This window comes from Salvelinus alpinus, chromosome 4, assembly GCF_045679555.1.
Source record: "Salvelinus alpinus chromosome 4, SLU_Salpinus.1, whole genome shotgun sequence".
Taxonomy (NCBI): domain Eukaryota; kingdom Metazoa; phylum Chordata; class Actinopteri; order Salmoniformes; family Salmonidae; genus Salvelinus; species Salvelinus alpinus.
The window spans coordinates 46,096,314-46,112,289 of record NC_092089.1 but is presented as its reverse complement, the minus strand read 5'-3'; the positions used below and the strand labels follow the sequence as shown (position 1 = coordinate 46,112,289).

Below are 15,976 nucleotides of genomic sequence, written 5' to 3'. Positions count from 1 at the left end.
GTCATCATTATGCAATAGTCAATTATGACTTGTATATTCTATCTCTACCTGCAGCTGAGGAAATGTGCCTAATTGGCATGATAACATCATTTTAGAGGGTACTTTATGTAAAAACGTTTAAGCAGAGGTACACGGAGTCATAAACATCGATAGTGATAATATGTGACAGTTTATATACATTACTCCCTAAACAATCATCAGCCCCAGCAATATGAGCACAATTACCATCAGCAGATGTTTTAATAGCCTTGGTAAAATACTTTTGTCAGTTGTTTGTCAAAGGAGAGTAAGTTAGTATAGTTTCCATGTTGACCAGGAAAATATGCTATCATTTGTTCAACAACTTGTTTAACCACCACCCAAGTTTAGCTCTCTATGGGTGTGTCACTTTAGCTGTAATATGAGAACCATATGACCAATAGGAAGAGAAAAACAGATCGGACAAATTATTTGCTTTTCTTCCTCAAACTACAGCGAATGAAAAGGTGAGTTTTTAGACAAACATTATTGCATATGAACATTTCAATGTTTCTTCAATAGGCTTATACAGTTATTGGGATGTTTTCCAAAAGTTATCGCAGCTGTTTTCATTAGTTAAGCAGTTCTTTAACGAGTCGTCTGGTAAACTTGGCCATGCCTTTTTTGAGATCCTACGACATATTTAAATACATTACTTTATAATGTCATGTGCGCATTTAAATAATATCCAATGTTTTACTGTAAATTGCGCAAAACACAATGTAACTATGTGCACAATGTGAACTTCTGTCAATACAGTAGATGGGCGTTGGTAGCCTAGAATAGTGTGCTGGCTTTTTCCAGGAAGTGTTTCTCGTGGCCATAATTATATATTGTCATGATTAAAGTACTGCAGTGGCAACAGTGCTGAATTAATCAATTGACATATTGTTGCAAGGCCTTATCATATTAATCCACGAGGTATGCTGGCTGTATAGGGAGTTAAACAAGATACTGAAATAAAGCAATTAGAGCCCTTGTTGAACGAGCTAATCGATACATTTCCCATTAAGAGGCCACATGAACAGCTTTTAACAACAACAAGTGTAATATGATTGCACTTCTCATCTTGCAAAGATCTATGTCCATTTGTTAAATGAAGCCAGTCATGGCCGGTCAGTGTTTATGTGGGCAAACTTCACAGGATGATTTGGCCACCTCCCTCAACTAGTCCTCAATCGACATAGATACTGTAGTTTACTGCTTGTTTGGGCCACTCAAATGTTGCCATTTATTCTTGCAGCTTGAAATTATTTTTATTTAATTTAGGACTCAAACCATGAAAAGAAGAAACTACCAAATGTATATCTTGATGGCCAGATATTGATATACAAATGGATCAGTTGTGATGTTGACATTATTACTTCAGTAGGCCTAACTGCTCGACAGTGGACATCAGTTAATGTACATTTTAAGGTTGACTGGCCTGCTTGTTATTGGGTGAATTGTTGGGCCTGAGATATGCCTCCCTTGTAGAGCTACAGATATAGCACTTTTGACTCTGTACCCACTGGGCAAAGATGTAAATTCAACGTAGTTTCATTGAAATGACGTGGAAACAACTTTGATTCAACCTGTGTGTTGGCCTAATTCTTTCACATCTGAAAATGTACAATCACCATCACTTTACCCTGGATAATTTGTCTGCTTTAGTGCGGTAGAGATACTTCACATACACTCAGACCATGAGATAACCCCTGGGAGTTAGGGTTTTAGTGGAGAGCTGAAATGTCTCCTATTTTTTTTTGCATGGCAGTGTGGATGGCTAAATCAAATGAGATGGATGTTTTTCTATCCTAATGCATGCCATTTCCCTACTATCCATCATTGAACTGGCTTCTAATGCAGATGTTGTATCAATGAGAGCTGTGTCTTTTTCAAAGCCATTTGCACCATAATTGTTACGATAGCTGCTGATCTAATAGTATCAGACCATCTGCTTTTATTTAGTATGCTGGATTATAAATTCTAATCAATTACATTGACAGGGCTGTCAACTTTTGAAGAAAGCTTGGAGTGAGATTTGCAATGCGAATTTCATTTCCCCCTGGCACAACCTCTAGACGAGGGTTCTGTGGGTCCTTAGGCCTATGACCAGAGTGCAAAATTAAAACCACAGGTCAGATGTATTCAGGATGCTTTCAACGTGAAATGAACACTCAAAAAAACACATTTTGGGGTCTGAAATTGTAAACATATTTTTTAGGTGGTTTGACACTTTATTCAGACAGTAATGAAATGAGATGGGAAGACAGGCACATGGGAGAAGCAGTGGGAAGGTTGGAAGCAGGGATTGATCCCTGTTCTCAGGTGGAAAGTTGTATGTGACACGTGCCGAGGAGTGTTACCACTTTTCAAATGCTCTGCACAAGGAATACTTATATTAATGGTTGATGGCAGTGGGTAACCAAATCATAGATTGCAGTATACAGTTGAAGTCGGAAGTTTACGTACACTTAGGTTGGAGTAATTAAAATTCATTTTTCAACCACTCCACAAATTTCTTGTTAACAAACTATAGTTTTGGCAAGTCAGATAGGACATCTGCTTTGTGCATTACACAAGTAATTTTTCCAACAATTGTTTACAGACAGATTATTTCACTTATAATTCACTGTATCACAATACCAGTGGGTCAGAAGTTTACATAGACTAAGTTGACTGTGCCTTTAAACAGCTTGGAAGATTCCCGAAAATTATGTAATGGCTTTAGAAGCTTCTGATAGGCTAACTGACATCATTTGAGTAAATTTGAGGTGTACCTGTGGATGTATTTCAAGGCCTACCTTCAAACTCAGTGCCTCTTTGCTTGACATCATGGGAAAATCAAAAGAAATCAGCCAAGACCTCAGAAAAAAAATGTAGACCTCCACAAGTCTGGTTCATCCTTGGGAGCCGCTCCATGAAAAGTCGCTCAGCAAGGAAGAAGTCACTGCTCCAAAACCACCATTAAAAAAGCCAGACTACGGTTCGCAACTGCACATGGGGACAAAGATCGTACTTTTTGGAGAAATGTTCTCTGGTCTGATGAAACAAAAATAGAACTGTTTGGCCATAATGACCATTATGTTTGGAGGAAAAAGGGGGACGCTTGCAAGCCGAAGAACACCATCCCAACCTTGAAGCACAGGGATGGCAGCATCATGTTGTGGGGGTGCTTTGCTGCAGGAGGGACTGGTGCACTTCACAAAATAGATGGCATCATGAGGTAGGAAAATGATGTGAAAATATTGAAGCAACATCTCAAGACATCAGTCAGGAAGTTAAAGCTTGGTTGCAAATGGGTCTTCCAAATGGACAATGACCCCAAGCATACTCCCAAATTTGTGGCAAAATGGCTTAAGGACAACAAAGTCAAGGTATTGGAGTGGCCATCACAATGCCCTGACATCAATCCTATAGCAAATTTGTGGGCAGAACTTAAACAGTGTGTGCGAGCAAGGAGGCCTACAAATCTGACTAAGCTACACCAGCTATGTCAGGAGGAATGGGCCAAAATTCAACCAACTTATTGTGGGAAGCTTGTGGAAGGCTACCCAAAACGTTTGGCCCAAGTTAAACAATTTAAAGGCAATGCTACCAAATACTAATTGAGTATATTTAAACTTCTGACCCACTGGGAATGTGATGAAAGAAATGAAAGCTGAAATAAATCGTTCTCTCTACTATTATTCTGACATTTCACATTCTTAAAATATAGTGGTGATCCAAACTGACCTAAGACTGGGAATTTTTACTTGGATTAAATACTAGGAATTGTGAAACTGAGTTTAAATGTATTTGTCTAAGGTTTATGAAAACTTCCGACTTCAACTGTACTTGACCATAGACTGCTTTCAAGTTAAGGACACAAACATTTAGTATTTTGTAATTAGGGCTGGAAGAAAATCCTGCTTGCTCTCCAGGAGGGTAGGCCACTCCTGATCTATGCTTCCCAAGTGCTGGGTGTTTGAAAATGTTGTTGTTATAACAATTAATTTCTCAATCACCCAACCGTCAAGAAAAATCTAATGAATATCAATATTCGGGTGGTTTATGTCTACTAGTTTAAGATCCTTGCCATCGTCTTACTCTATCTAGACAAAATATGTGCACAATACTAAAATAAAATGATATGAGGCCTGTGTGACTTATTCCAAACTGTCAATGGATTGCTGCAAAAATACATAGTCTCATAAAATTCATTTTCAAAGACACAAATAGGCATATCAGAATTCATATATGTGATTACACTGGCAACATTGGAAGAAGCGGAATAATAAAATAACTATGGGGGAAAACAGTGTTCTTGCTGACAAGCACACTAATTACCCTATATTTTACTCCATAATTAAGAATGAGAATTGTTCCACTGATCAGACTAAAAAAAGTAACTAGATAATACAATCTCCTGAAGACAAGATTACATAAATCTGCCCCTACACCATCCCTTACCAAATCATTTGTATATTTATGAGTTCCCAATCTGTTTGACAAAATGATTTTCATAGTTACAAATCAGGTCACCCTACTAAACTTCCCTGCTAAAACAAGGGGACTAATACAAGTGTGGATTAAATCGACATTAGTACGTGCTGTCAAAAGGCTGCATTCCTCAATAGAGCTCACCAGCTTGTAGTGGTAAAACCCAGAAATTAGTTAGTTACCTCTGGTTCGTTCACTCATCCCTATTGGAAAACATTTACGGTGAAAGAGTTTTGGAATAAACGCCCCAAATAAGGTCTGAGGTTAACACAGGTTTATGAGATCTTATACGTTTTGTTCTATGAGATAATAGCAGTCAGTTAACATCACCTTTATGAATTAATTCAACACGATTTTTAAAAAATCTCAAAAAGTGACGTTGGCTGATGAATGTTATCTCATAGAACAAAATGTATAAGATCTCGTAAGTCTTTGTTTACCGCAGACCTTATTTTCGGCATTTATCCCAAAACCCTACAAAAGCGCCATTAATCTTTCCCATAGGCGTTGTCCGACCAACTATGGGGGAGTTAGTGCCTAAAAAAAGACAGCATTACTATTTCCCCCCTATAGGAACGGGAATAACAGCAACATAATTTTGTTGACATTGTACATAAAACAGAGCTATCATGCTGCTCTTCTTAAACTTTTATAAACTCCACGGAGAACGCTCACTCTCTCCATTCAAATCCGCTCTAATCTCGAGGGGAATTTCTTTCAAACGCGCATCCAATCCCCTTGATCCCTTATATAACTAGATCAATCATATGCTTCAATGTGCCCCAGTTCACAGTGCTGTGGCAAGACAATGGGCGGATTCGATTATGCTGAGCCGCGGGGCACCGGGCAAAGGCCCGTCACGTCAATGGCCGAAAGCAGGAAGGGAAGAGCGCAATTCTCAAATAGAACAGTAATATGTGCCACTCGGTCATTTTGTCAACAAGGCAGCATGGTGCATCATCCAGAGACATACATCTCTTTTCCATAAAATTAATGTTAGAAAATTCAAACTATTTTTCATTGGGAAGGCAGATAACGCATTTTTATAAAAAGTAAATCACTTTTGCATGGGAACACACAATCCTACTAATTACTACACGTGCATAATTATGTCACTTTTGTTTTGAGCCAATTTAACCGTGGGCATTGAACAGGGCACCTGGCTCACGCCCTGGAGGCAGCTCGGTTCTCTTATCGAATGCAATCAACTTTGAGCCGATGCAAAACACACCTATATGGGGGGTGATTCATGCCAGAATTAAGCGTAGTGAAGCTAATGATACCTCTCACCAAGTCACCTAACGTCTTCCTAGCGCCGTGCCGTAAAATAACACCATGAATTAACATGGACTGAAACTGCCAACGCGTTCACGTCACGTAGTCATCACGTAACGTGTCAGGTTGTGTACGTTTATTAAGAATGATCTTACCATGAACGCCTTAAAAACATCTACATGTGTTATGCGTTACGTGTTAGTTTAAGTGTCTGTTTAGTTCATCAATTTCATTTGTCGATTTAGCTAAAATAGGCCTATCACCTCAATGCAAAAATTATTAGGCTAGTTGATATCGCAGCCACCATTACCCTGTAGATATGCCTATTTCTTGCATCCATATGAAATCAAGGGCTTCTTAGTAACCTAGTGGTTAGAGTGTTGGGCCAGTAACCGAAAGATTGCTGGATCGAATCCCAAAGCTGACAAGATTAATTTTTTGTTGTTTTGCCCGAGCAAGGCAGTTAACCCACTGTTCCCTATGCGACTGAATACGTGTATTTCGATTAAGGCAGCCTCCCGCACCTCTCTGATTCAGAGGGATTGGGTTAAATGCGGAAGACACATTTCAGTTGAATGCATTCAGTTGTACAACTGACTAGGTATCCCCCTTTAATTGTCTTTGTTGGAGGTAGCCTAGGTCTCTAGTGGCACATTTAAAACAACTCGGAAGTCGGCAATCTCTGACTTCCGACTTCAGTGCGTTCAAGACAACTGGGAACTCTGGGGAAAAAAACAAGCTGATTAGGATTTTTATTTTGTACAGTAATCCAACTCGGAATCTCTGGCATCTTTCTCTGACCTGAAAATCACTGATGTCATGATTTGACCTTGTTTTCCCCCCCACTTCCCAGTTTACCGGATTAACAGACACAATCACCATGCAATCCTTCGTCTATACATTTCTGTTGAGCTATTTTATGGTTAAAAGCAGGGTTCGAATTGAGGGGGTATGTGAGGATATAGGCCTTGTTATAGACATGCAAAAAGCATATGCTGCCACTTGTTTGCTTAGCCATAGGAAAAGCAACGCTCCAGATTTTATAAAGCGATCTAGGCTATAACAATGATAAACTCCATGATTATTTCTGCATAGTCTACTAGCCTATCGAAGGTCTTGCGCAGCCTAAACATCACAGGAAAATGTGGTTGGTTTATTAAATGCTCTGCAATGTAGAGCTATGCCTAATGCAAAATACCAAAATGTTAGAATCGGTATGGGTCTATGCATTGACCAAAAAGCTTAACAGATAAAAACATGAATTATTCAGGAGAATCCCATTGAATCAGGCTATTCATTTCAGTGCAGTTCCATTCTTACTCATATCCTTAGACAAAACAGAACCGAAAACACCCCAGCCTGTTTTGATCACAGACCATGATGAAGCCTGAACATTTAGGCTGCGTCATTGATTTAGCCCAGAATTGCCTACAGCTTTGATACACATGAAGACCTATATTTAATCTGGAATTGACAAACAAAAGCCTGACTAGGATCTCGACTTTCCCCCACGTCAAATGTATTACCAATTAGGCTAAATGTATTCCTATTAATTTGTATAGGCTAACCATTGTGATTAATGTTATTTAACATCTTCTGCTTTTCATGAATGAACATGAATCAGGGTAAACATGTCATTTCAATGACCCCACACGCACACATTAATGATACTTACCTTACAGATCACAAAGTGAGCTAATTTCCACTCCATACATATGCAAATACATTTGATTCATACACTGGCTTGTCTGGCTGGTATGTTTTCATTTTAATCAGGCATTCCCTTATCTACACTGAAATAATTTCAGTCCTCAATTATGAAAAAAATAAATAAATCATAGCTCATTAGTACACCCTTGTGGTGGAATATATATATATATATATATATATATATATATATATATTGTATGTCTTAAGATACAATTAATAATGTTGAACTAACAAATACCATCAAGAGATACGTTACAATTTACAGTACCGAACACATTATGAAGCTGCTGTGAAAAACAATCTAGCAATATTTTAGATTTAAATATATAACCATTGATATTTTTTGGTACATGTTTGTCAATTTACTTTCAGATTTGTTTTGTATACTCACATGGCAATCAGACTGAAATACAGAATTCTAGTGTGTGGACTAGAGAGGAGGTGGGTATTGTGTGGATGGGAGGTTCTGCCCGTCACTTGTTTTTTAACAGGTAGTGGACTCGAAGAGGGAAACTGCAAAGTCCAGGCGCTGCTGCCCTCTTTGTTCTGAGTGTTTGCAGTGCTAGTGTTTTTAGCTAATCTGTGCATCTCACATTATGTGCCTAGTACTTTAGTTTTCTTGCTATTTATTAGCAGATAATGACAACTTGACAATAACAGTAGCTGATGGAAAGCACCAAGCTTTCCCAGGTCTCGCCTTCCTTTCGTCCTTCTTCCAAGCCGAGTCATTCACCCAGATGTCGAAGCACTTGGTCCCCTTGATTCTTCTCAGGTGGCTTTCCTTCTCATGGGCCCTGTCCATGTTCAGTCTCACCTTGATTGATAATAGAAATAAATGGACTTATATTTCATATTATTACAAATACATCTCTTATATAATTCTTGGAAGGCCAGAAAATAAATTAACAGCGGACAATAATTTTCACCTGGTCAAAAACCTCAGTCCGTGCCTGAAGGTGGTCTTCGAAGGCGTTCTGGTCTGGTTCGACAACTTCCACATCAGGTGGAGTATCAGTGACCTCAAAGTACGTTATACGAAAACAGCAAAAGAAAAACACTAAGTCAATCCAAAAAATATATACTACAGTATATGCAATAATGTTATTTACAATTGCATTTGTGGCGAAGAAATATAATACACCTAGACTGTACCACATATTTTCCTAAGCTAACAAAACCAGGCTAATATGCTGCTAGCTGGTGCTCATAAATCTATAAAACATATACTTTATACTTTTGTCAAATTTCCTGCAATCATGGGGGACACACAGTATGGATGAATGATGAGTAGTCGACCGGATATAAATAGCACTTCTAAAGAAGATGTATTTTCAAGTTAGCTACCAACTTCAAAGAGGGAACTTTAGCTAGCATAAAACCCACATGGCAAACTGAGATTCGGCAAATAACATATAAAGACTGGCTTATTTGACGCCAAACCATTAATCTAATGTCTGCCATATGAGGTGTGGCGTGAGAAAATGGTCAAATGCGTGTGTCTCACATCCAAGGCGTTGTCAGCTTTGAATCATTGATGATGATTTAATACAGAGTTAAAATCTCTTTTTATTTTTTTTAACTAGGCAAGTCAGTTAAGAACAAATTCTTATTAAAATGACAGCCTAGGAACAGTGGGTTAACTGCCTTGTTCAGGGGCAGAATGACAGATGCTTTACCTTGTCAGCACGGTGATTCTATCTAGCAACCTTTCGTTTACTGGACCAACACTCTAACCACTTGGCTACCTGCCGCCCCAGGTAGCCTAGTGGCTGTATTGAGATTGGCTGTATTGAGATTGTTCTAGAGTTCTTGGATTTTCTTAGAGAACAGAGACTACTGAGAGAGAATTGTCTATGGGCATAAAGACTGTGCCTCCCCTGACAGCTGTAGGTGATAGATCAGGTTGAGAAATGAGGGTGACATCTTCACTGATCATCTGCAGTGTAAACCCCCTTGGGTCAGACCTCAGCAGCAGACAAAGGCAGACTGAGACGCTGACAGAATAGTTTCCATTGTCTTGTTGCTGTGGTTACTGGCATTACTGTGGAAAATGCACTCCTGCTCAGCAAGTTTAATCTCCAACAGACAGTTTATCACTCCCACACTCTCTGTGGCATTGACTAGACTGGCTGAGCGAGCTTGGTGGGGATGGTGGTGGTAGTTGAAGGGCCAAAGGAGAATGAATTAGGTTTTTATTAATAAACTGTGAGCTTATAACATTGTACTTTGACTTGGAAGTAATTTCATGCCAATTGTCAAATACATTTTACCATGATTTATTTCAGCAGTGGTGTATACGTTATACTGAATAATAAATGTTCTGTAACTTCTTCTATAACATATAATGATAGTATTAAATCTAAAATGGCCCCCAGGCTGAAATTTGTCTTAATTCCTGCTTGTATTATGTTATTCCAATGGTAGATACTGTATGTGATTTCCTCAAATGTACACTGTTACAATGCACTTAGCACCACCCCTTCAGTCACAGTCTACTCTAGTACATCATAGTGTTTGAAATTACTAATTGGCTTTCTGCTTGCTGTGCATACTTCATACTGTATTTCAGATCTTCATTAGTTGGTTGTTTTTTCCCCATTTGGCACTTTGTTGATGTGTTATACAACACACTTGAATTGAGTGTATACTGCAGACAATAAATGGTAAATACTTAAAACATTTCTATAACATAAAACCATTAAAACACTACCTTGAAATACACATTTGAAACTCCATAGAGTATCTACCCCTATGTGTCATCCCTCACTGGTGAATTCTCTTTGCATTGTTGCCTTATTGCTCACTGGGTGTGTCCAGCTGTAATCCCAGCAGGCTTGGTTACTGAAATGTACACTGATCCCTCTCTCTCTTTCTTTATCAGTTCTCACTGTGAGGCCAGCAGGGATTCACTCTAGTTGAGAGTTTGAGCAAAGAAGCAGAGCTACAGTCCAACAATAGCGGAACAGCTCTACGTAAGTTCAGAGAATAATATACTATACGGAGGGAGGGAGGTAATCAACTATATGGGCCTAGTTTTTAAGACTTTGGTATTGCTGTTGAACTTTTCCTTCATTTTAACTAAGGCCTTGAACTAGGGGATGATTGGTTGTCTATATTTTACATGTTTTAAATGGATATTCAAAGTCGGGGGCAGGACCGACTTTGGGAAATCCTGCTATAGACCATAGACTTTATCATGTCCAATGTAAATAAAACAGTTCTGGCCTCACGAGTGGCGCAGCAGTCTAAGGCACTGTATCGCAGTGATAGCTGCGTCGCTACAGATCATGGTTCGATCCCAGGCTGTGTTGCAGCCGGCCGCGACCGGGAGATCCCTGAGGCGGCGCACAGTTGGCCCAGCGTCATCTGGGTTTTGGGAGGGTTTGTCCGTGTCCCATCGCGCTCTAACGACTCCTGTGGTGGGCCGGGCGCAATGCACGCTGACACAGTCGCCAGGTGTACGATGTTTCCTCCAACACATTGGTATGGTTGGCTTCCGTGTTAAACGAGCATTGTGTCAAGAAGCAGTGCGGCTTGGCGGGGTCGTGTTTCGGAGGACGCATGGCTCCTGGCCTTTGCCTCTCCCGAGTCCGTATGGGAGTTGCAGCGCGATGGGACAAGACTATAACTACCAATTGGATATCACGAAATTAGGGGAGAAAAAGGGGTAAAAAAATGTATAACAGTTCCGAACATCCTTTTGACCATGCCCTTATGCTCTTTTTTCAGATGTTATACTGGTATTTGTTGTGCACTGAATAATAACAATACCAGCAAAGATGGCCAGCCAGCTACAGAAGATTGTATCAGAGAAGAAGAACATGGTAGAGACTGTAATGGAAGTGTTTGAACAGGGAGCTGAGGTGGTGGCCAGTATCGCAGGTGACCTCTTCCCTATTTTCGCCATCGCTGCTCCCATCGTGAAATTGGCCCTGGACAATGTGGAGAGTAAGGAAGCTGTGTTCATGAAGGAGCAGTTCCAGAAGGTTCGTGAACGCCTGGAGGTGATTTCAGAGGAGATGCAGCGGATTAACGAGGAAATCAAGAAGAGCGGCGCGGACGCTGCCTACTTTTCTGTAGAGGAGAACATATCTAACCAGTTCCGCAAGTACATGGACATCCTCAATGCCAAACCCAAGTTTCGTGAGGTCAAAAAGAAGCTTTTCATGGAGCATTTTGTCAAAACAGGTGGCGACAAAAACCTACATACCCTCTACAGTGCCGTGACAGGAGACAACTTCTCTGGAGAGTCAGTGTTGGAGATTACTCTTAACTATGAGGAGAAAAGTCGACGCGCCATGGAAGACTTCTGTGCCAGGTTGAAGAACCTATTTTGCATAGGCCTCATCGCTCTGATGGGTTACACCGCACTAAAGGACTGTGATGACGAAGAGAAGCTTCTTCAAGACTGGGGTGAAAAGATGAAGGAGGTACAGGTGAAAATGAATGCTGTCATCGAGGACTGCATCACCAGCTTCTCCAAGCAGGCTGAACTGGATTCCCGGAGGTTGGTTAGGGACCATTCTGACCTGAGCAACCAGCAGCTGGCTGACGCCATTTTGGAGAAGATGAAAAAAAAGTATGACTGGGTGTGCTGGTCTGTCCGTATATTCAGCTCCCCTTCGGGCTTGTTCTCGAACAAAAAAGACATCCAGTGCCCCACAGGAAAAAATCGCTTTCAGGTGCCAGCGACAGACGAGAAGCTGAACGTCATGGTGTCCTACAGTGCCTCGCCCGAGCCTCTGAACAAGGCCCACATCCAGCAGCTGATCCAGAGTCAGAAGAAACTCACCGTAGTGGGTACAGCTGAGCTCCTGTTTGAGCAGTTGCCAGGTGCATGTGCAGTCCACACGGTAAAGACTTGCAAAGACCTGGCTTGTGCCTGGAGCTTTGCCGAAGAGCTACACTACTGGGAGCAGCACAAGAACTTCTATGTTTGCGTTCACTGCAATTGATGTTTTCTCACTTAAAAATGAATTAATAATTAGCTATAGATACCAAGATTATATTCATTCCAATTTGGTCTTTGCACTAAGACTGACATTCCCAAGAACTTTCTCTCTTTCTCAGTTGAGTTCTGATCCCCAGCTATACTAATGAGGAGGAACACAAGCTAACACTTATTATAAAGCATGATAGACTGTTTTACCTGTTAATCTATTCTTTGTAATGTTTTTATTTTATGTATCCCCCCTACTCTGTGTTGCCTCTGATAATGTAAATTCAACGTTGGATCTTGATACATATTCCAAATTGATCAAATCATAGATTTTTTAGGAAGTGTGTAAATATAAAAGCCTAATGTTTGTATTGTCTGTAAGAAATCCCTCAACATTTTGCATAACTAGAACTGCATTTTCCCTCTTTATATACAGTTGAAGTCGGAAGTTTACATACACTTAGGTTGGAGTCATTAAAACTCGTTTTTCAACCACTCCACAAATTTCTTGTTAAAAAAACATTGTTTTGGCAAGTCGGTTAGGATATCTACTTTGTGCATGACACAAGTCATTTTTCCAACAATTGTTTACAGACAGATTATTTCACTTTCACATAATTCACTGTGTCACTATTCCAGTGGGTCCGAAGTTTACATACACTAAGTTGACTGTGCCTTTAAACAGCTTAGAAAATTCCAGAAAATTATGTCATGGCTTCTGATAGGCTAATTAACATAATTTGAGTCAATTGGAGGTGTACCTGTGGATGTATTTCAAGGCCTACCTTCAAACTCAGTGCCTCTTTGCTTGACATCATGGGGAAATCAAAAGAAATCAGCCAAGACCTCAGAAAAAAATTGTAGACCTCCACAAGTCTGGTTCATCCTTGGGAGCAATTTCCAAACGCCTGAAGGTACCACATTCTTCTGTACAAACAATAGTATGCAAGTATAAACACCATGGGACCACGCAGCCGTCATACCGCTCAGGAAGGAGACGCGTCCTTTCTCATAGAGATGAACGTACTTTGGTACGAAAAGTTCAAATCAATCCCAGAACAACAGCAAAGGACCTTGTGAAGATGCTGGAGGAAACAGGTACAAAAGTATCTATATCCACAGTAAAATGAGTCCTGTATCGACATAAACTGAAAGGCCGCTCAGCAAGGAAGAAGCCAATGCTCCAAAACAGCCATAAAAAAGCCAGACCACGGTTTGCAACTGCACATGGGGGTAAAGATTGTACTTTTTGGAAAAATGTCCTCTGGTCTGATGAAACAAAAATAGAACTGTTTGGCCATAATGACCATCATTATGTTTGGAGGAAAAAGGGGGAGGCTTGCAAGCTGAAGAACGCCATCCCAACCGTGAAGCACGGGGGTAGCAGCATCATGTTGTGGGGGTGCTTTGCTGCAGGAGGGACTGGCATCATGAGGTAGGAAAATGATGTGGATATATTGAAGCAACATCTCAAGACATCAGTCAGGATGTTAAAGCTTGGTTGCAAATGTGTCTTCCAAATGGACAATGACCCCAAGCATACTTCTAAAGTTGTGACAAAATGGCCCAAGGACAACAACGTCAAGGTATTGGAGTGGCCATCACAAAGCCCTGACATCAATCCCATAGAAAATTTGTGGTCAGAACTGAAAAAGCGTGTGCGAGCAAGGAGGCCTACAAACCTGACTAAGTTACACCAGCTATGTCAGGAGGAATGGGCCAAAATTCACCCAACTTATTCTGGGAAGCTTGTGGAAGGCTACCCAAAACGTTTGACCCAAGTTAAACAATTTAAAGGCAATGCTACCAAATACTAATTGAGTGTATGTAAACTTCTGACCCACTGGGAATGTGATGAAAGAAATGAAAGCTGAAATAAATCATTCTCTACTATTATTCTGACTTTTTACTTGGATTAAATATTAGGAATTGTGAAAAACTGAGTTTAAATGTATTTGGCTAAGGTGTATGTAAACTTCCGACTTCAACTGTATAAAACAGCACCTTAGAGTGAACTTTCACTTGCAGATTCAATTTCAACTGCTGCAATTTACATTCATATGGCACAGTGGAGGCTGCTGAGGGGAGGACGGCTCATAATAAGGGCTGTAACGGAGCAAAGGGAATGGCATCAAACTATGTGTTTGATGTATTTGACACTATTCTACTCATTCCTTTCTAGCCATTCCCATGAGTCCCTTCCTCCCCAATTAAGGTGCCACCAACCTCCTGTGATATGACGACAACTCAACTGATATTTTATCATTCCTGTCTCTGTTATTTTGGCACACACTGCTTCACTGAACCTGCTCCCATTCCATGTGATTTGATCAACCAACCCACTACACAGGCATGCTAAGACATATTATTGCTGTGAAGGTGGAGGAAGATACGCTTGTTTACTCATGAATGCCTAGCATAGATATGCTCGTCACATCTTTACCTGTTGTGATGTGCAACAGAAATGGTGGTATCACAGGTCATCTCGACTCAGTCCATAGTTCCACAACCCTATGAAGTACTTACATTTAGTATCATAATGTTTAACCCATTCCACTTTCCATGCATTCATTCTATTTTGCACCTTTATTTTCTGAGCAATTTTACTAGTTTTATATGTTTTCTTTTACAAAACATGTTGATCTGAAGTGGGTGCTTCACGTTGGTGGTAGATGACATCTGGAAAGGCGCTATATACACTACCAGTCAAAAGTTTTAGAACACCTACTCATTCAAGGGTTTTTCTTTCTTTTTTACTATTTTCTACATATTAGAATAATCATAAAGACATCAAAACTATGAAATAAAACATATGGAATCATGTAGTAACCAAAAAAGTGTTTAACAAATCAAAATATAGTGTAGATTTTAGATTCTTCAAAGTAGCCATCCTTTGCCTTGGTGACATCCTTTGCCTTTGTGACAGAGTTACCTCTGCAGCAGAGGTAACTCTGGGTCTTCCTTTCCAGTGGTGGTCATCATGACAACCAGTTTCATCACACTGTAGTGCTTGATGGTTTTTGCGTCTGCACTTGAAACTTTCAAAGTTCTTGAAATTTTCCGGTTTGATTGACCATGTCTTAAAGTAATGATGGACTGCCATTTCTCATTGCTTATTTGAGCTGTTCTTGCCATAATGCACTTGGTCTTTTACCAAATAGGGCTATCTTCTGTATACCCCCCTTCCTTGTCACAACACAACTGATTGGCTCAAACGCATTAAGAAGCAAAGAAATTCCACAAATGACCTTTTAACAAGGCACACCTGTTAATTTAAATGCATTCCAGGTGACTACCTTATGAAGCTGGTTGAGAGAATGACAAGAGTGTGCAAAACTGTCATCAAGGCAAAGGGTGGCTACTTTGAAGAATCTCAAATATAAAATATATATTAATTTGTTTAACACTTTTTTGGTTACTACATTATTCCAAATGTGTTATTTCATAGTTTTGATGTCATCACTATTATTCTACAATGTAGAAAATAGTACAAATAAAGAAAAACCCTTGGATGAGTGGGTGTGTCCAAACATTTGACTGGTACTGTAAATGCAATCAGTTAATAATTAT

General features: G+C 39.9%; 1 protein-coding gene across 2 annotated transcripts; it reads left to right on the top strand.

The window, feature by feature from the left end:
* The first annotated feature begins 371 nt into the window (after positions 1-371).
* Positions 372-12,901, top strand: LOC139573730 (protein rapunzel-like). 2 transcript variants are annotated; one of them, XM_071397522.1, is made up of 3 exons: positions 372-485; positions 10,349-10,439; positions 11,197-12,901. In XM_071397522.1, the coding sequence occupies exon 3, from the start codon at positions 11,247-11,249 to the stop codon at positions 12,420-12,422; it is 1,176 nt and encodes a 391-aa protein (XP_071253623.1). In that variant the 5' UTR covers positions 372-485; positions 10,349-10,439; positions 11,197-11,246; the 3' UTR covers positions 12,423-12,901. The 2 variants fall into 2 exon arrangements, with proteins under 2 accessions (XP_071253623.1, XP_071253624.1); XM_071397523.1 differs by lacking the exon at positions 10,349-10,439 and having other exon boundaries at positions 403-485; positions 11,197-12,557.
* The last annotated feature ends 3,075 nt before the right edge of the window (positions 12,902-15,976 follow it).